Below are 20,697 nucleotides of genomic sequence, written 5' to 3' on the forward strand. Positions count from 1 at the left end.
GAGAGAATATCTTTCATACTAGGTGATACATTGATAATAAGGTATGTAGTATTAATGTTGCCAACTTAATTTTAGTTAGAAAGTTGAACCTGAAAACATCTAAGCATGTTATGCCATATAAACTTCAATGGTTGAATGAATGTATAGAAATTAGGGTGACTAAACGGTTTTGTTTTCATTCATAGTAAAAAAGTTTAAAGATAATGTTGTTAATAATGTTGTTCTTATGTATGTCACACATCTATTGATGGGGAGACCTTGACAGTTTGTCAGGAAGGCCAAACATGTTGGGTTCAAAAAGAGGTATGTCATAAATATACGGCATCGTGGTGATCATCTTCCCGGATCGGGGTCTTTAGGTGTGGGTGGAAAGAACATGAAATTTTTGACCTTTATCAGTTAAAAAGGTTTAGAGTCGTCAACTAATATTTTGGTCACTAGAAACCTTAACTAGTCTTCAGAGTTTAGATAAGAAAATTGATTATATATAGAAATGATAATATCACTTATAGTACACCCTAATTAAGATCAGTTATATTGTTTATTCATCTAATTACTAAGGCACTTTTGTGTTTTTCTAACTATTAGTTTGTCTATTAGTTAAAAGTCGGTTCATCTTAGTAGAGTAGACCATGACTTTATGGGTCAAGTTTAGCCATTCTAAAATCCAAAAATATTTTTGCATTTTTTTATACCGGGAATAAATTTTACGTATAAGTTCATAATCCTTAATAAACAAATAAACAAATTAGTTTTTTTTTGGTATTTTAGAAATATAGGTCAAACTCTCATGGATTTAATAAACTTGTTATTAAATCCAAAAATGCATGCAAAGATATAAACAAAACTATTTTTGGTATTAAAAAAATGTTAAATCATGCGACGTATTTTTTTTAATATTTTTTTATGCAAATATGATTTTTATTTGAGAGACTTGACCATATGTAATTTAAGATAAAGTTATATTTTTTAAAGAAAGATTTTTGTTGTTTTTGCATAAAGAAACAAGTTTATTTAAAATTGGAAAAGCGCTTCGCGTGTATGTTATAATTTCAAATATTAAATATTAAAGGGTAAAATAATGTGAAAAACTTAAAATTAATTATAAAATGATATTCAAAAACTTTGAATATTTATTAAAATTAGACTAAGGTCATATTTAGCAAAACATTACAAAAAGCAGAAATACAAGGCTTGGAATTTTCCTTGGGGCTCGTTTGCCAAACAAGCCTCGAGGACCTAAAAAATGAATTTTTCTTTGACAAAGTTTTGTCAGGCCAAACATGGCCTTAAGCCTTTCAAAGCTTAGCCCATGTAGCTTGGGCAATATATAACACATGCCTATATTATAGCCTAGCTCATGTTAAAACAAGAAAAAAAAACTCCAAACTGGAGACAGGTTAACCCGAATCCATAAAAAAAGACTAAAGAAAATGAAGCCTGACCCATAAACAAAATAAAGAAGCAAAGTTATGTATGTAACAGATCAAACATGCTATTTTTTCAACAACTATCCCTATAATTGATTTCAATAAGAAACAGAGCATAAAATGTCATTCAAGCCAGTTTTGCGTACAAACCAAATGGAACTTGGAGCTTGACTCATAAACAACTTACAAAGACAAACTAATATGTTTAAATGGATATAACGTGTTATTTTTCAAGAACTTATCCATAAATTTTAAAGTGAAAAGGAAAAAATCACACATACTACCTTTTGTTTTAAAAGCTAATGGTCATGGGTTTGGATGGCGAGTGTAACAGAGAAAGGTGTTTTTTATATATATAATCATTATATGCATTACAAAGCCTACCTAAGTTTTCTGCTTTTCATCTCACTATCATGTTTTATTTGCAATTATTGGAGCAATTTAATAACAAAAAAAAACCTTAGGCATACAAATGCAAATATGAAAGATATGCAACTAGATCTTATCATAAGTAAAGACAAAAGAATAAAAAGAAAGAACAACCTAAGTGAACCAAAACCATATTAAGAAGGTCAGCTAACTTTATCATTGTGATGCACTTATAGAAGGGTAAAGTGTCATACTTGGCAGTCTTCTTAGTTATAATAGAGACTGATCCTCAGGGATAGTGATGTGAACCCCATGATTATATGGTCACACAACCTATAACAAGATTGACAACGAATCCCAGAAAGCCAAAACAGGTCTAATAGGAGTGTGACACAATAGAAACTTGTTCTAAGGCACTAGCACTATTGGAATAAGAACCCCCCCCGTCTTACGAATATCAATTTGGGAATGAAAAGAATAATAAAGACGCCATGAAGTCAGTTAGTCTTTAATAAGTCAAATTTTTTCTTTGTCCCGATAAAAAAAACATGTGGCGCACGTAAAACACAAGTTTATTTCACAAATTCATGTCTTCTAATAATTTCAACTTACAAAACCTTATATAATAGTTCAACTAATAACCCTAATGGACCCAAAACTTGTAGGCTAATATTTACCCACTTACAATAAACCTAAAGCATGTTAGCTAAGCATAAACATGAAGAAAATAATAAAAAATAACAAATCTGAAACAAAAACTAAAATTATTGCACCTAATTAAACAAAATAACCTTAAATAGATAAAGTTTCTAGTTCAAATAATGTCATGAACAAAATTTTCATCCTAGAAACACTAGGATCTTTGTTGCCACCTTTAGATATCCAAAATAAGCTAGGAAATTAATTACTTAAGTTGTCTCCTTTTTAGTTTTCTTGTTTGTCTAGGATAATTAATTGTAGCTTTAAAGAATCCCCTCAAAACATTAAAACCCTTGTTTCGTTCCTTTAACCTTCCTTGTAGGATTAGGAAACTTCCTAAAATAAGCTAACCAATCTATCATTAAATACCACCAGCCTTTATTTTTTGGCGTAGCTAGGATGAATAGCGAATCCTTGACGAAAAAGATTTTGGAACATTAATAAATTCTTGTCACACTTGGAAATTATGTTGCAGCCCATTAAAAACCTTTGTAAAACTAGGAAATTTCCAAAACAAGCTACCATATCCTTGCCAAATACAAAGTTTATAAGTAAAAAAGAAGTAAATAACAAAATTCATATAGCTTGTTATAACTTATATCACAAGGCCTTCCTGAACTTTGATTGATCTAAAATTTTACCCCAACATAAAACAATGTTTAAAAACTCTTGTGAAAATTTTAGCATGATCCAATGGTCGAGTTGATAGTTATGTTTGATAGCATGAAACTAGATAGTAAAACATTTTACACTAAAATCCAAATCAGATGGAGCGGGGCTGTTACTCACGGTTGTTTCAATGAAAGAATAAAGCAGTAAGGCTATTGAAACTTGAGGCTTTTAGTACTTAAAGGTTGCACTAATTTGTTGTGAGGATGAACTGAACTACTCCAAACAGCTGCTCTCGGTTTGGACTAGGTTTTCTGTTGCTCTTGGCTAGAATGGTTGCTATTATTAGCTTGAGGGATCTACCGCTGCTCTTGACTGACAAAAATGTTGTTATTTCTATTGGCTAGAGAAGTCTATTGTTGTGGATGCTGCGAGTAGATAAAAAAAAGTGGAGATTGCTTTGTTGTAGTGGTGCTTGCTGTAGTGGTGTAAGGCTTGGAGAGGTTGCAACTTGTTTGGGAGAAGTCAAGTCATATTTCTTGTTTTCAAAAAGAGTCATTCTTTTATTCTTTTCCTTTTCTTCTCAATTCAGGAGGTCACATAATTTATCTTGTCTTGTCTTGTTTTTTTTTTTTTTTTTTGCTTAAGAGAGTGTTTTGGTGGGGGTTTCTTTGTGATGATTTGAGGATTGTTTTAGGCTGGAAAAATTAAGGAGAAGGATACTCGTGGGTGAGAGATAATGTTTATGATAATATTCATCTACCTCCCCCCAGGGCCCTTGGGTTAGGTTTTTTTTGATATTTTATGGGATAAAGGGGAAGGATCTAGAGCCAATAAGCTAGGTTATCTTAAACCCTTGATGTTTAGGGATAGATCTTGGTCATTGATTGAAGTTAAGGATAAACGCTTGTCCTGCTCTACAACTAAAAAATGGAGGACACAAGGTTGTTTTTAACATGTGAAGCAATGTTAGGTAGCATTTTTAAGAGAGAATTTGCAGGTGTTTTCAGTGCAATTAGGGCTGGACTTTTGGCTTAGAGTGAAGTAAAAGTACCAGGAAATAAGTTGGCTTGAGACTTGTATGGTGGGGTGAAGAGGTGAGGGAGAAATTAAGGATGAAAAGTGGGCATTTAACAACCTTTGTTTTTGTTTTATATGGGAAGATGATAATGAATAGTCATTGAATGACATGTCATTCAAGGTCTAGGCTTAAAAGATAAATGACTTGTTATCCGTTAGGAGAAAAGTAGGGTTTTTGTCTAAATTGTCCATTTAGTTTTACTATTAACCTTCTTTATTTGTACCCTTGAATTTCAACGCTTTTTACAAAGTGTTCATTGGTCTCTAGTTTTTTCAATGTAGTCCTTAATTTTTTTATCTTTTAATTATTGTAAATTGACCCGAATTAGACCTCTCTTAATAATTTTCTCTCAATTGAGTCATGGATTGAATCCACAAAACTCATTAGAAGTTTAATTACGTTCTTAAACTTAGTTGATTCTTTTGGCATTTTAATCCAGTGTAACTCAAGAGCTTATCTCATCGCATTCTGAAAACATTTTTGCATTTTGAATTTATGATTTTTTTTGAATTTTTGAATAAAAAAGAACTTTTATATATATATATATATATATATATATATATATATATAGACACACACATACACACATATACGTGTGTTTTATAAAAGAATTTTGGAGACCCAAAACTGGGCTATGACAATTGCCCATCTCTTTACAACACTTACGGTATAAAGTCTTTTAAGAGATTTTAGAAAGTAAAGTTTATTATCCCGTATAAGGTCTGTTGCATTACCCCTTAGCTGCTCAACTTTTCAATAACGACTTATAAGAAGTGTCAATGTCATTTCCATCAAGGACTTTGCAAACTCGGTCAATGCTCTTTTTTGTTTAAAAATCATTTTCTTGCTTTAGAATTAACTCAAAAATTTCAATGATCATATCCATTTAAGTTTAATTGCTACAAAGAAATCATGAGATGTGATTTTGAAAGTGTTTTTTTTATCGTAACCCCAACACACGTCATCTAACACTAAGATGCAGCTTTTGTGTGTTTTTTTTATTGATGATTGATAAGGTAAAGGTTGAGAATGAAGTGTTAGCTTAAAGTTGGGTTATTCATGGCTCAAATGAATTTCTTACACTTTAAAAACAGAAATTTATCCGATGTAAGTTCAAAACAATTTTTTTTTTTGAATTCTTATAATTCCTAAAGGGCTTAATCTTTAGAAAAATGATAATTTGATCTTTTATTCAGGTAAGATAAAAATTGATGAAGGTAAATGATGCGGTGACATTATGTTTTTGTGGGTTTCAAAGCAAGAGGCTCGAGTACAAACTTGAGGTTTTGTTTGAGAAAGATTTATCTTTTTTTTAGCACTTATTTTATCAGCATGAATAATAACGAGTAGCTTATTTGTAATGTCATGATTCTTATGGAAACAAATTGTATTTTAACAGCGTTATTTATCGGTTCAGATTGATTGCTTTCTTGATTAGAAATGAATTTTAAAGGCACATAATACAGGCTATGGCTTTTGGTTATAAAAGAAAGGGATTCGTAAGCTCAAAGAGTGTTTCAAAGGTCTAAAGACTTAGGATCATTTCCATCGTGTCTTTCAATATTTTTTCATCATATTTCTTCGATTTGCCATTTTTTATTGGTTTAACGGGGCATCCTCATATTTTTTAACCTTGACATGGCCATTTTTGTTTTTCATTTGGGCATGCCCACTAATATTTAAATTTCTTGGGCTTCTTGGATTTTTCATGGCATCTCCTTATTCTTTGATCTTTGAATTTCTACTTGCCTGCTAGCATGAGGCATGATCCTAGTCAGGGTTGTTATGAAGAAAACATTATTCAGGCTCAAATAGGGACCACAAAGGATATATTTTTTGAACGTGAAATGTTAACAAAGATGGCCTCTCTTCATTTCAAGCACAAGCGGTTAGAACCAATAAATTTTGTCCCCGTGCAGTGTAATGATTTAGAACTTTTGCATAAAGACTTATATTTTTATGAATCAATGACTAGCAAATCCAACTAAATGTGATTATGCATACAACTAAAATATGGCCCAAAAAACATGGGAAATGGTTTTTTTTTTTTCATTTTCCATGTCTTGATTCAAAATTGTTTAGTAACCTCGAAATGAAAATTGCTTGAATGATTTGTTTGCCTCCTTATAAAAGGGTGTCTAAATGTTGTTTTAAGCAAACATCGAGTTATTTCTAAAATAAAAAATCAAATTCAATTTTTCAAGGTTATTTTGGCAGGGGGTTTTTTTATTTATAAAAAACTGATTTGGTCACAATATTTTGAAAAGAGCCATGAAATCAGTTATGAGGGTCAATTTTATGAGTTCCAAAAGCATAAGGATTGCCTCTTGGTTTCTTGCATAACACATATTGAGGTTCAATCATTTATACCATTATATTTATCCAATCATAGAGGACAATATAATGCCAAATTATTACTTTCACAAAAATATATTTTGATTTCAAAACAATAAAGAGACTAAAAAGGCATGTAATGCATCCCAAAACCAAAATGCATAATATCGAAGTTTGATAAATACCATGTTTTTTCTTGGGTCAAATTCTCCGACAACATTTGTGTCTTGTCAGTATTTACCAACCACTTGTTATATTGAAGGTGGTCTGGTGACAATATGGTAGATGATTTTATCTTTTACAAACTCATCTTGTCCCTTGCTCATCAGCTTACGGACTTGATATTCTGAAATTCTTGCAATTTTCACTTAAGTGGCTTTGGACAAAGGTGAAGAAGTTTGATGTATTTGGTTTGTAATGAATTGCAGTGAATTCTGAGGCAAGACATCATAAATCTCTGATGAGCTCTAGGTGTTGGAGGTAAAAATTTACAAACTTTGATTAACCCGATAAACATTTGAAACCCTTTTCTTCTAAGGACATGTGGAGGTACAAGGGACTTATTTATAATGAACTTTTCAGTATTACCTTCCATGTAATAGGATCTTTCTCCAGAGTGAATGGTCTGTCCTAGTAGATCGGTTAACTTCTCTCTTCTCAAGAAGTCATCTTGTTTTTGTATTAGCTGAACTCTTCCATTTGCTTTTTGTAGACCCTGACAAAGGTTGGTGTTTAGAGGTGAGCCTGGATTTCTCTTTCAAATGAAAAACATACAAGTTTGCAAAATAAATATGAGATACTTCAGCCTATATTATCAACTTTGCAGGGTATTTGAAGATATAGTCTTTTTAGGTTTTTGAATGAGTAAAAAGTATATTAATATAAATATAAAGTATTAATGGTATGTAAAAGAAAACAAAATTCAACTATCTTTTATCTCTTCTCTTTTTTTTTTTGTTCATACCTCTCGGTCAAAAAATAAATACTTAATATATATTTAAAAGGATAAATTACTTGCATAAATGACTTTAAAGAAAAATCTAGTTTAGACTTCTCTAAACTAGAATCCGGTCTCCTTTGATTTCTTTAATTTTATTTTTCATTTCATATTATATTTTTTTATTAAGTTTATATAGCTCATCTAAAGGATGTGCACAATATGTATATTCGTTTAGTTTGTCCTATTAGCTTAGCTCACCTGAAATAAATATCTTTAGATAATCTAGCTATAAAATCAATAAAAAATAAATTTTTTTTTCAAAAGTTAGAAAAAAAATTATTTTTTATCTTTCAAAGCATATATCTTCTAATTCTATACAAGTCATAAAATAGATTTTAATTTATTATTATTTAAAAAAAATTAAAATTTTTAGTTTTTATTTTTTTAACCACCACTTGTTCTTGACACTAGCTAGGTGTAATCTGAATTCGTGTTTTGTTTAAAACCAATTGCATAATAAAGTATCATTTGAAGTGTGTATATATAAAAAAAAAACTAAAAAAAAATATTCATTGTACATCTAGACATAAATAGCTATTCACTAGAATAATATAATTACCGAATTACCAAAAATATCAATGGCCTTGGTGTTGATGGTAATTCAGTCATTTCATAATATCTATCTGTCATTATTACATTAATCAAGGGTATAATTGTCTTTTTTTAAGAACAGTGAAATGACTAAATTAATCTTAAATGCACAAATTTTAAACATGGCATCTAGGGTCTTTTTTGTCTTTTCACTTTTTAACAAAAGTAAAATGACTCAATTACTCTTAAATATAAAAAAAAATCTTAAACTTGTGTCTAGGGGCTTTTTCATCTTTTCATTCTATCTTTTTTTTTTTTTTTGTTATCAAATTGAATGATAGTATTCTGGTCTTTTAATAAATACCAAATATTATTTAAATGAAAAGGTGGTTGGTGAATGCAACGTCTACCGACATTAAAAATTCCCCTTTCGTTGTATCATTAGAATTGTCGCGATGCCTTCTTCCTGGTATGGCAATGCGTGGCAGTAATGGTGGGATGGTTTGTTGCCAATGATGATTTCTTTCTCTTTTCTCTCTTCTCCTCTTGAAATTCACGCTAACCATTCAAAAGTTCAGAATTGTTCTCTTATTTATTGACATTTTAACTTCAATACTTATTATTTTGATTTCTTTTTTTTTCTTGGTTTTTTTTGTAAAATCTTAATTTGTTTTCAATTTCATCATTCAATCCCAGTTTATGATATATTATTTTTTTCACTTTGGTCCTCATTCTTTTGATTTTTTTTGTCTTTTTGTTAAATTGATTTTTCTTTCTAGTTTAACCATTCAATAAAAAAAAATTATAATTGTCCTCTAATTTGTTTTTTATTTAATTTTTTCCCTCATTCTTTTAATTGTTATTTTTTTTATTTTGGATCCTTCTGTATAATTGAGTTTTTTTTCTTCCAATTTCACCCTTTAACATTTGATTGATTAGGAATTGGACTTCGTGGGTTTTTTTAGATGTAGTGTTTACGATGTAATGATTCGGATTATGAGTTTTAAAAGTTAACGTAAGTTGACATCGTTTTTTTTACATATTTTCTTTTCCAATTTCATTAGTTTTTTAAAATAAAAAGGCTTTGCGGTTTTCTTCGTTTTCTTTTCTATCAGATTATTCTAATCTAATAACCTAGGTCGCGGGTTTAACAGGTTAACCCCAAGTAGGCTCAACCTTTATTACCCGAGTTACAGGTTTGTCATTCTAACTCAAGTTGACTCGGACCATTTTGTTTTCTTTTTTTATTCAATTTTATTCTTCTATATTTAACTGGCTAAGAATTGAGCTACATGTTTTTCCTCTTTTGAAATTTTTTTTTCCAAGCTATCTTAATCATTTTTTTTATTTGATATTGTTGCCAATTTTTGTTATCATCTAATTAAAATAAAATCAATTTATTTGATCTAACTTGGTCTATAACTAAAATCTCGAGTTTTTCTTTAAAAAAAAAAAAACATCCTTGCAGCATCTAAGTATTACTTTTTACAAAAAAAAAAAAAATTAATTTGGCCCTTTAGGGTGAGTCTATGCAAAAATTGGAGTAGGAGGGGACCCTTTTGGATATTTGTGGTGCTTGGAGGAGCTACCTAAAATATTTTTTTGATTCTACTTCTATTCTAACTTTTTGAAAATGAGTTTTGGAGCACTTGTTAGAGCATTAAAGCGAGAACTTTTAGAGTGACTACTACTACTTACTTCATAAGATATATATATATATATATATATATATATATATATATATATATATATATATAGAGAGAGAGAGAGAGAGAGAGAGGGAGAGAGATAAAAGATAAAAAAAATAGTTTTTTTACTATATATGAAAATATTATTATCAGTTTTAATAAATTTTAGTAAATTGGAATTTATTTTTATCTTTCATCATCTATTTTTGTTTAAAGTAGACCAAAAAAATAAATAACAATAATTACCCATTCAGCACTCTAAAATTTTCCATATTAAAGCTATTTCAACAACTTCTATGAATTCTTCCACATGAAATTTATTTCTATATAATTATTAAACTACACACTGCACGAAAATTGTGCTAGTAATGTTCTTTTTTAATAGCAAATATACCCTTATTAGTACTCACCTTGAATCAAACTCTTAAAAAAAAAACCCTCCTTTTAAGTGTTAAACTTCTAATTTCTTGCACTTCCAAAAAAAAAAAACCCTCGAACATACCCCACAATTATTTAAAAATGTTTTATTAAACTCTAAAAATGGAGCACTATGTTACAAAACATGTCACTTTATTAATTTTCCAAACTCTAAAAAATTTAGTATTTAAAGAAAAAGCAAAATTCAACACTAAATATTTAGAACAAAAACTGAATTTTATTGTTAATTAGATAGGCTTATAATTTTTTTTAGCAATCTTTACTTTTATTGTTGATAAAAACCAGTTCTAAATAAAAAAAGATGGGAGGATTTACCAATAAAAGTTCGAAGCAAAATATTATTAAAAGAATGGGAGGACGTAACAAGCTCTTTGAGAAAAATAAAATTATGTTTTAAGTAAATTTAATTTCTGTACAGTGACTTTAAATGAGTGATAACTACAATATTCTCCCTTTTCAAATGCTTCTAGGCACTCATTAGCTTTATTACACTAAACGAATTTCAATTTAGGTAAATGAAAACGTTAATATCAATTAATGGAACAAAAGAAAGCTAATGTTTGTGTTATTACTATTAGCATGGGGGTTGATTTTCTTGTCAAAATCTATACCCTGACAGTCTAGCCCCTACTAGACTCAACCTTTTCTTTATCACTTAACTCTTTTTTTAGTTTAACGTGGGTGTCTGGGCCAACTTGCGCGCATCTCGACTAATCCCACGGGCCCTGAAGTTAACGACCATGTAAGCCTCCAATGACCATCATATGAGCAACCACATGATTTAAACCTGAGACCACAGAAGAAGCAAACCTCTTAGTCCCAAGCTCTTACCATAGGTCACTACCTAGATGGTTTTTATCACTTCACTCTTATTTGCCTAAGAACTCGCTCACACCATCTCTTATTGCAAGACAAGCAGGAATACATAAGTAGATAGGATATGCACAATTTAACACATTGAATTACAGGAACAATCCCGCCCTTCTATTAATCTCAAAGCAATCCCATCATTGAGGTGCAATGAATTCCCATCATAGCATATTTGTTAGCCAAGATGTCTATACAAGCCATTCTGCTCCTTTCATGCCAACTGTCTTTGTCATCAAACTACACAGAACACACCCTAAATTTGCCCCACCCAACGCAATCTAGCCAAGCCATGTCCTCCTCCAGGTTGGCCCCATCACGACCAAATGTTGTCTTAGCCGTTAAGCGCACACATAAGATTTATGCATGCCATATCTTCAGCACTATGTTCCATAATGACAGTATTGAGATGTCCCTTTTTCAGGTATTCCCTGGCAAAGTGATTTCCATCGCAAATAACGCATCAAAATTTTGCTTTTGAATCCTTACTGATTGCCTTCCCATCTGACCGATACAACACATTTGGGTTCTCCCCCACCAAATTTCTTCATTTTTGTCTCATCCTTCCCCTTAAGCTTTGACAAAAACTCAAAAGTTCCAGCAGTCCCTTCACTGGCCTCAACTCTAAACTCTGCCAGTCCATCGGCAACAGTGATGGCCAAAGACAAGTCTGGAATCTTCAATCTTCTTCCTCCTCAACTCCAACTGTGCCTGCAGTTGAAGTCTAGACAAAAAGTTGAACAATTTGTTCTCCTTAGACACGTTGTCAATATCCAAAATCCAAGAACTGAATTTCTTCACGTAATCTCTCACCGACCTGTCATGCCTCAACTTTTTCAAGTCTTCTCTCATAATCCAGGACGTATTGTTGGGCAAAAACTGTTCATTTATCTTCTATTTCAGACCCTCTCATGTCTCCACATTTGGTTTCCTAACATTTAAGTCCTCCTTAGACCTTGTCTACCACTATAACTTTGCATCACCCAACAAATACATCATCATGATGTCAACTCGTTCATCAATATTGATCTTTGCCACGCTAAAATAGTGTTCCAAGTCCCACACAAAATTTTCCAACTCTTTGGAACTCCTAGCCCCACCAAACAGCTTAGGTTCTAGAACCTTAAGCTTTGAAAAACCAACATTGACCATAGCCTAAGACACTACCCCTTTCAAGACAACAATTTTTTCATCAACAACCTACAACTTTCAACCAATTTCAGTCTCAAATTCAACATATAGTCCATCAGCCTTTTCAACAGCATCCATTGCCAGCTCTAATTTGTCGTTCAACGAACTATTTTCATCTTCAAAAATTAACCCCATCAAATTCTCTAGACGTTCCAATATTTGCCTAATCGCATTCATGCCCTTTGGCATATGATGTAACACCACCAGTTTCGCAAACTATCCCACAATGGCTTCAACAAAACTGTTTATTATCTTGCCCAAAGTATTGTTCGTTGTTTTGTCCAAAACATCCCATGCTCTAATACTAATTGCCACAAGGTTGACTTTCTCGTCAAAATCCATGCCTCTATAGGACAGTTCAGCCCCCACCAGACTCAACCTTCCCTTTGTCGACCCACTTGTTTTTACCTAGCAACTAAGTGTTTCCCCTTACCAAAAAGTTCCTCTCACACTATCCCATGTTGTAACACAAGTGGAAATACAAAAGTAGAGAGGATATACACAGTTTAACACACTGAATTATAAGAATAATCTCAACCTTTTATTAATCTCAACAAAAAGAATACACAAGTCTATTTACACTGAATTATAAGAATAATCCCAACCTTTTATTAATCTCAACAAAAAGAATACACAAGTTTATTTGTGCGTGCTATGTGCTATGTACAATGATTTTACCTACTCATAGAACTTACATGCTACACACTTATATAAAAACTATATAAAGACTACATGCAAGTTTTGTGAACAATCAAATGCTAATAACTGCCCCAACTATTGCATCTCCCTTGGCTTGCCACCCAACAAACCAGTTGTCTATTCTACCAACTCAAGTGCTGCCAAAATAGGTGTGCTTGCATGCTTTAAAATATTTGTCGTCCAAGTGAAAATTCGTGTCAAACATCAACCAATGTCTTGTTGAATCGGTAGATGTACATTGCTACCTAATCTATCATTGTACATACACGCTGTCATTGCTTATACATGTTGCCATTTGTGCTAGTAGTGTTTTCAACAAGCTTTGGACTATCCATCATCTAGACTCATCGTCAACCCCTACTGTCAATTTTGTCGACGTTGCTGATTTTGACAGTCCCTCGAGCTGCCACTGTTCAATATGTCGTTTCAACACTGTTTTTGTCAACATATCCCTAACAAATTTAACTCCATTACAACTATCATGGCCGACATCGAAGCCATCAATGTTGATGCAATGAATAAAATTTAGAATAACTAATAGAATTTAGGAGCTTTAAGTTTGCAGGGTAAGTTTTCCATTCCATTATCGCCTAATTACTATCATTAACCTTGCCCAAGTCTCAGGTCATGAATTGAATGAGTTAACTTGCTAATCAAATAACCAACTCAAGCTTCTTTTTTAAAAAAAACTAATAAAACCTACCTTGAGCCAGGTTTCAAGTCGGTATATCACCAGGTCAGGTTGGACTTTATAACACTATCAAATGAAAACATGTTATACTGACAACCCATTAAAGGAACTAAAACAATTCTACTTGGATAGAGCCTTTTGGTTCATGGAACGATCAAATTAACTTCATCTTGTACTATCAATACAGATTTTGAATAGAATTGGAATTAAAAGCAAGTGCAGATTTGGATTCTTCATTCCCCATGACACAATAAACCCTCTTGATGAGCAATATGTCAAACTAAGTTGATTTTCTCCCTCCCCTACATTTTTTTCCTTTCATTTCGATTCTAAGTTCTAATCCATTGGAAATGCACAACGCACATATTAATATATTCTATTTGCTGACACAGAATATTTTTTTTAATATATAAAAAAAGAACATGGTCTTACAAAGAGAACATGGGAAACAACTCACAATCAAGTATCTTCCAATCTTCACTCACCAATTTCTAGCAGCAGGAAGTTCAACCATCCAATATATCTCAAGAAAAGTTGATATAGTACACAATTTCTGAATCGCCAAAGCTTCAAAATTTCTACTAGCAGGGTTTCCCTGCTTTTAGGTTCTTGGTCACTCTGTAATGCTGCTCAATGTGAAGACTAGATCAAGCAGCGATGTGAAATCTTTATATGCAGCAAACTGCATAATTACAAAAAGTTCATGACAAGCGGCAGTGCCAATTATACATGCAATTCCAGAAGAATCAACCAACAAGAACAAAGAAGGCACTAGAAAATTCAAAACAACTTCCAACCTAAAGAGATAATCCCTCAATAATAGATATCAAACCCAAAGAGAAGTAACTCAATCAATGGAATAACAATCTTCAGAAGTGTTGAGAGAAATTTCTAAGAGATGCTTGGATAAATTTGCTTCATCCTATCCTTGTCACAACAAAACATCAAGATTTTGAAGATAATAGGCTTCTAAACACAAAATGGTAAAACACCACATACCTACAAGTCCTCATTAGCATTCACAATCGAGAAACTTTAGCTCATCTTTCAAAATGATAAATCACTTCATGGGTCAGGCCAGCTCACTAGCATAGAGAACAGTTGTTATATCAGTTCACATATCACAACTTTTCCTCTGTAAACCTGTACAAACTCCTCAAACAAGCAACAAAACCAGTTCCTTTAGTTTGCATTGGTTGCAACCTCATGAATTTCATTATGAATTTCATTGTACGTGCCAGTTTCCTCATTAAATAAGTACCTGATCATAAAAAGCAAGAAAAAACAATTAGCTTGTGGGCCATGTATTATTGCAACCACATGCCTGTAGATATCTCATTTAATGACTGCCACCAACTTAACTAAATTCCATTCACCCGACACTCAAGAGGGGAGTCTGTTTTCATTTTTCCTTCTCTTTTTCAAAAGTAGGACACAAAACCAAGTGCATTCTCCTCTCCCATGCTTTGGAGAGGAGATCCATTGGGTTCTTTATTCCCCATGGACATTTGACATTCATAGGGAATCTCTACACAACAATAACAAGATAAGCAATGGTGAAACACCTTCCTGTTTATATTGCAAATCATTTGGAAAACCCTCTTAAACAATCGCATGGCCTATTATAAAAATCCTCTGAAAACCTTTCTGCTGCATAAAAAAGCTTATGATGTGCACATAGCTTTGAAACTACACAGATTGATGAAATTAACGGGCACAACACTTCTACAATCTTAATTTAACATGGTTCTCATCAGGCAGAGAGGCAGTGATCTAAGTTGCTCCATAAAAAAGAAGTGCAGGAAAGTGATCGCGAGAAGTTTAAACAATCCGGCCTGAATCTCATTCTCATGTGCTTGGACATACTAAGAGTTGGTATGTTGGTACCATGGATCTGCTTTTCTAGGAACATTTCAAGTGTGGGATGGACCCATTTGATTTCCCTTGGCAATACTCCCACCTTGCTAGATTTTTATTCAGGCCATTATAGCAAAGAAAATCTATTATGTTAGCAATCTATTTTATACCCACAAAGAAATACAGGGCATTCAAAGACCCATTAGACACCCAGCAATAAAGATCTCCATAACTTGACACGAATAGAGACATTTGCCTTAATATGTCATATGAAGCAACAACCGAACTTTATAAAGCATAACCTAACTTCTTTATATTGCAATATCTTCAGTTATGGGCTACACAAAACCTTAGACAGGGCATCTGTGAGAATTACAACTTTGTTTTTCTTTTGGAGCATCTCAGAAGTACACCTTGGGTAAAACTAGTTAGAGATCACACGTGAGATGTTATACACAAATCTTGAAGGCATCATTATGTTCCTATACTACCAACTATTTATATCTATATATGTTGATCACTTGAATTTCAAACTGGGCATCTATTTCTTTTCTTTCCTGCATGTGGATATCAAAACAAGGCATGCAAAAAGCAACACCCAAATCATAAATCAAACAACTCATTAAGTTGGGATTTTCTTATACTGTAAGTAAAATGAAATTAAAATAGAAATTGCAACTTAATTACCATTGCCCTGATGTTGCCTGGCAGAACAGTCCCGTAGATGGGTCATAATAATATCCCAAATTGCTACTGTAGTAGTACCTGACATGGGGAATTTAATGTTAGTTTGAATTCTATGAAAACCCTAAGTGTATTTAACAAAATTGTTTTTGTAGTTTCTGCTACCCCATGTCCCTGGAAAAATAAAAAATTGAAAGATAAGAAGTGTTCACAGATAAATTCTAGATAATTATTGAAATTTAACCGCAGCTGTAAGATTTGTGCGAAAACAAGATTTTTTAGCCCAAATAACTAAAATCTGTAATATGATGAATTTGGATACATCAATAGTCAAAAGCAATGAGAGCAGAAAACGATAAAATAATTCAAAAATGCAAAACAAGTCAATTAAAATATGGATTACTGAAGATGTTCTGTACTACTTGCAAACATCCATATAAACAATCAAAATGTCTACCCACAATACTCTTAAAGGGCCTAAAGGGGATCATCTTTCAAAATAAGAAGAGAATCAAATGATAAAGGAACCAGCTGTAGGAAGTAATTTGACACAGCTATACCTAGTCTATCGAAATAAGAATTCTTTTGACAGTTCTACAATATAATATTACTAAGTTCTCACTCCATTGAAACATGCATTTTTAAGAAACCTTGTTTCACTTTTTCTGTATCAGATCAAACTCAAATCTTGTCATTCATTTTCAATATTGATCATGAAACAATGTCAATACATAGAAGACCTTGCTTTCTAAGACTTCAGACGAAATTAACAAACAGGTTAGCTTGAATATTTGGGACAGATACAACAACATTTCTTAGAAAGCTTAGAAAGCTGGGTTATGAATTTTGAACTAACACCACACCATATTGTCAGATTGTCTCTCTAACAACAGAGATTATGGAAGAAAAATAATTAATGAAGTTGATTGCACAAATTCTTTTCTTCAACTTCAATATTTGAGACAGACAACAACAATATGCTTCAAAAGCTTGGAAATAAATTTTGAACCAATACCAACACCCAAAAGTCAGGTTATCTATACTAAGCAAGAACAAGAAAACATGTTGCACACGGCTCAATGATACACAAAATACTACAAGAAATTTTATTGCAATTTACTTAAAAGCCTGGAGAGAGGGGGGGGTACCCAGAAGTCTCATCATAGACATAATCATTTTGCAAGGGTCCAGCTGCAGAACAAGCAATAAAAAGCATTAGAAACAAAAGGTCAAGCATGGGATGCGTAACTATTTCATCTGTACAATTGACTAAGCTATTATTATTTCATCTCAAAACTTCTACAATACTCAGATAATTATAAAAGCTTACTTCCAGAGATGGCATTAAGACCATCTGATGATGGTTGACAGGCTACATTAGACTTGGTGCCAGGGACCAAATTACTAACGTCAGACGATGCAACAGCTATAGCATTGTCCTCATCATCCCCAAACATGTCGTATGCATTACCGTCATTGCCTGAGATTTCTGCAGTAGATACATTTGGGATTGAAGTACCCACATCCATATCAGAGAGCACTGAAGAGGCTGCACCACGATCAGTCACACCAGATGACAAGTCCTTCTCCATGCTAGAATCAGAATCCTCCAGGACATCACTGATGGATGTGCCCTTCCCCCTAGCTAAAGCTAACCTTTCATATCCTTCTAAAGAACATTACAAAAAATAATTATTTAATAAACACATAAAAATAATTTCCACACATTTGCAAAAGCCCATGAAGAGGTGATGAAAGCAAACTTTTGCAGATAGAAGCTTTTCCAAAACTCATCATCCTGAAACCATGACTCGTGACATGTATGGATAACACATTTTTGTGGATGTCAATTCAATTAACCATCTGAAAATATTCAATGACAATCCAATAGGACAGCTCAAATTGTTGCATACTATAACAGATTACATAACCATATCCCAATTCCTCTATTCAAAAGTTGAACTGGAACAGAGTATCACTGGTAACATATATAAGGTAAAAGGAAAATTACCAACCTGCCTCACGCCTGAAAACCTCTTGCTTGTCATAATATACATCTGCATAGTGGATGATTAAATCAGTAAGAGTGGACAAAACAATGGAGCAGGGGGGCGCAGCAAACAAAAATGAAGACTGAATGGAAATCATAAATACTCAGGTATACTTTTCCCTTCAATGAAACCTTAAGAAAGGGGGAAAAACACTTAACTGTACTCGCCATGATCCAACAACTTGTTGGCATCTTCAGTTAGCTGGTCAAACAGAAGCTGTGTCTCAGTCGGCATCCTTTCCTTGCTCTTATTTGATCTTCCTTTCAACCTTCTCAAAGCTTGTAAGACCTGTCAACAAAGGGACCCCTCCACTAATCAATTCTTTTTTTTCTTTCTTAGCACTTATTTTTCCACACACCAAACACCAAATAAGTATTTTCAAGTAGTTTACATTAACATAACCAAACATAGGAAAATACTTTTCATCTAAAATATTTCCAAAGACAAATTGTTTTAAAAGAAAAAAATGGAGCCCCAATTCTCAATTTCTCTCTCCTTGACTGCATCATTCAGAAATCCAGTAGTAATAATAAGAAGTTCATAAATTATTTTAATTTAATTCAACTTTAAATTCTCAACATACCAGTTTATCTAGTAATTTTAATCACATAAGATCTATGCCCATTTGGATATCTATTTCCTATTTTACTTGGAATCATTGGGGATTTGGGTGCCTTTATAAATAAAACAGATTCTATCTAACATTTAGGGCTTTGATAATGGAGTTTTGAGTAATTATGGATCGAGTCCTGCGAAGAGTGTGTCCCTCTCTTTTCTCTAAATATTATTCTCTTCCTTTCTTCTTCCAAAATCTTCTTGTTACAATATCTCGGGTTACTACTCACAACGAACAACTCCAATTTCTTCTAAACCAAGCCCCTTATCAACTCTTACTCCTATAAACTCAAACCCCTGACAAAAATCCCTAACTCTCTGAATCTCTGGTTCACCACAAGCAAAAACCTTTATGGGATACAAATTCAAAGTTATCCTGCATGAAATTTCTTATTAAAAAACCTACATAACCATCTTGCATTACTCACAAATAGATAATTAACCATATGCAACTCTAAGCCTGGACTTCAGGTTCGATATACTAGTGTTTTTAATAATACCATGTCCTTGCACAGCAGTAATCAATGACAGCAGGACACTTATCCATGACATATCAAGTGGAACAACTCTAATACAATTTAAATTATGAAAGAATAAACTACTTCAAAAAGGCTAATAAAAAATCAAAGAATCAAGCTTCAATCAATTTTACTGTTTCTCCTGGCTCAAGCAAGTTGGCAATGCGCTTCTTCATTGCTCCAATTTCTTTGGAAGAAAGTTCACGGACATCATCTTTGTCATCATGTTCATTAATTCTAACCATAGAGTTTTTCCCAGCATATCTTGGATCAACTTGAATACTATCCAGCCACGCATCCTGCAAAGAACCCATCCACACACAAAGATTGAAAGCAATGCTTTTGTAGTCTTAAACAAGAATGCAGACAGTAAGATAGAGTTTGCTTAACCTTGATTTCATTTTGATTGATGTATTCAACAAAATTGCCCTCTGCATCAAAATAACCTTCTTCTCTCTCTTTCTCGAGATTAAATGGTTCTATCTGAATGCCATCTTCAACAAAGTTCTCATTCTCCTGCGAAAAGAAAAATCCCCCGTCATAGATTAATTGAGAAAGAACCCTAACCCTAGCCCTAACCATACCTCATAAGCGACTTCAGCAGCAGAGGGATCATTGGTATCTTCACTAAAAATTTGAGCAGTAATTTCATTGCGAAGAATAGCACGTTCCTTGGCAGCGAGACGAGGATCCTTCCTCTCACTTGGGCCTTCTTCTCCAGCTTTGCCTCTGTCCACTATTTCATCTCCACTCTTCACCTTCTTACCTTTAGGAAATCTAACCTTCTTCTGCCTGCAAATTAAAAATACATAAATAAATCATTACCTGAGGAAAAACTGTGTGTATATATATATATGAAGAACCAAACAATAAATTCAGCTCACTTGGATTTTTCAGATTCATTGTCTTCGATTTCTTCAAGGAAAGAGCGCTTCCGCTTGCTCTCCATTTTTGCTCAATTTATGAGTTGCTCTCGAAAAAAGACAGAGAAGGGGTATTAAAGGGAAATAGACTTCGCTTGCCAGCAACTGATGGGGCCCTGGCTTGCTCGTGCTCGGAATCGATTCAATCTTTTATCCTCTTTATTTCGTAAATGTGAAAAACAACACGTCTTTTAATTTGCCGGTAGCCGTGCCAGTTTTCGCCGTGGACTTGGCTGAATTTTCTGTACAGTAAAAAATTGATGTTCAAGTGCTGTTAAAGTATTTGAAAGAAAAGAAAAAATTCATGACTTGATATTATAAAAAAATCAAGAAAAAATACAAACATCAATCTCTAAGATTTTAAATATTTAAAAATGAAATAGAAGAAAAAAATAATTAACAAAAAAAATTTAGAAAACAAA

At 32.8% G+C, this 20,697-nt stretch overlaps 1 protein-coding gene across 6 annotated transcripts; it reads right to left on the reverse strand.

The window, feature by feature from the left end:
- Nucleotides 1-12,823: 12,823 nt before the first annotated feature.
- LOC7473023 (uncharacterized) lies at nucleotides 12,824-20,493 on the reverse strand. Of its 6 annotated transcripts, none has more exons than XR_002978493.2 (11): nucleotides 20,237-20,493; nucleotides 19,937-20,144; nucleotides 19,743-19,868; nucleotides 19,487-19,651; nucleotides 18,378-18,507; nucleotides 18,184-18,225; nucleotides 17,499-17,837; nucleotides 17,317-17,359; nucleotides 16,172-16,249; nucleotides 14,627-14,888; nucleotides 12,824-14,309 (listed from the first exon to the last, which is right to left on the reverse strand). XR_002978493.2 is itself a non-coding variant. In XM_024588096.2 (10 exons), exons 1-10 carry the CDS (start codon nucleotides 20,299-20,301, stop codon nucleotides 14,810-14,812), a joined length of 1,275 nt encoding a protein of 424 aa, XP_024443864.2. In that variant the 5' UTR covers nucleotides 20,302-20,493; the 3' UTR covers nucleotides 12,824-14,809. The 6 variants fall into 6 exon arrangements, 1 of the variants encoding a protein (XP_024443864.2); XR_008060059.1 differs by having other exon boundaries at nucleotides 12,824-13,345; nucleotides 14,113-14,888; XR_002978492.2 differs by having other exon boundaries at nucleotides 12,824-13,388; nucleotides 14,113-14,888.
- Nucleotides 20,494-20,697: the final 204 nt, after the last annotated feature.

This window comes from Populus trichocarpa, chromosome 1, assembly GCF_000002775.5.
Source record: "Populus trichocarpa isolate Nisqually-1 chromosome 1, P.trichocarpa_v4.1, whole genome shotgun sequence".
Lineage (NCBI taxonomy): Eukaryota > Viridiplantae > Streptophyta > Magnoliopsida > Malpighiales > Salicaceae > Populus > Populus trichocarpa.

Excerpts from the sequence above, each read along its gene's own strand:
- LOC7473023 (XM_024588096.2), bottom strand. The coding sequence starts at position 20,301 with ATGGAGAGCAAGCGGAAGCGCTCTTTCCTTGAAGAAATCGAAGACAAT. Across the intron at positions 19,652-19,742 it reads TCAATCAAAATGAAATCAAG|GATGCGTGGCTGGATAGTAT; the intron begins GTTAAGCAAACT and ends GGTTCTTTGCAG. Across the intron at positions 17,360-17,498 it reads TCTTAATGCCATCTCTGGAA|CTGGACCCTTGCAAAATGAT; the intron begins GTAAGCTTTTAT and ends CTTGTTCTGCAG.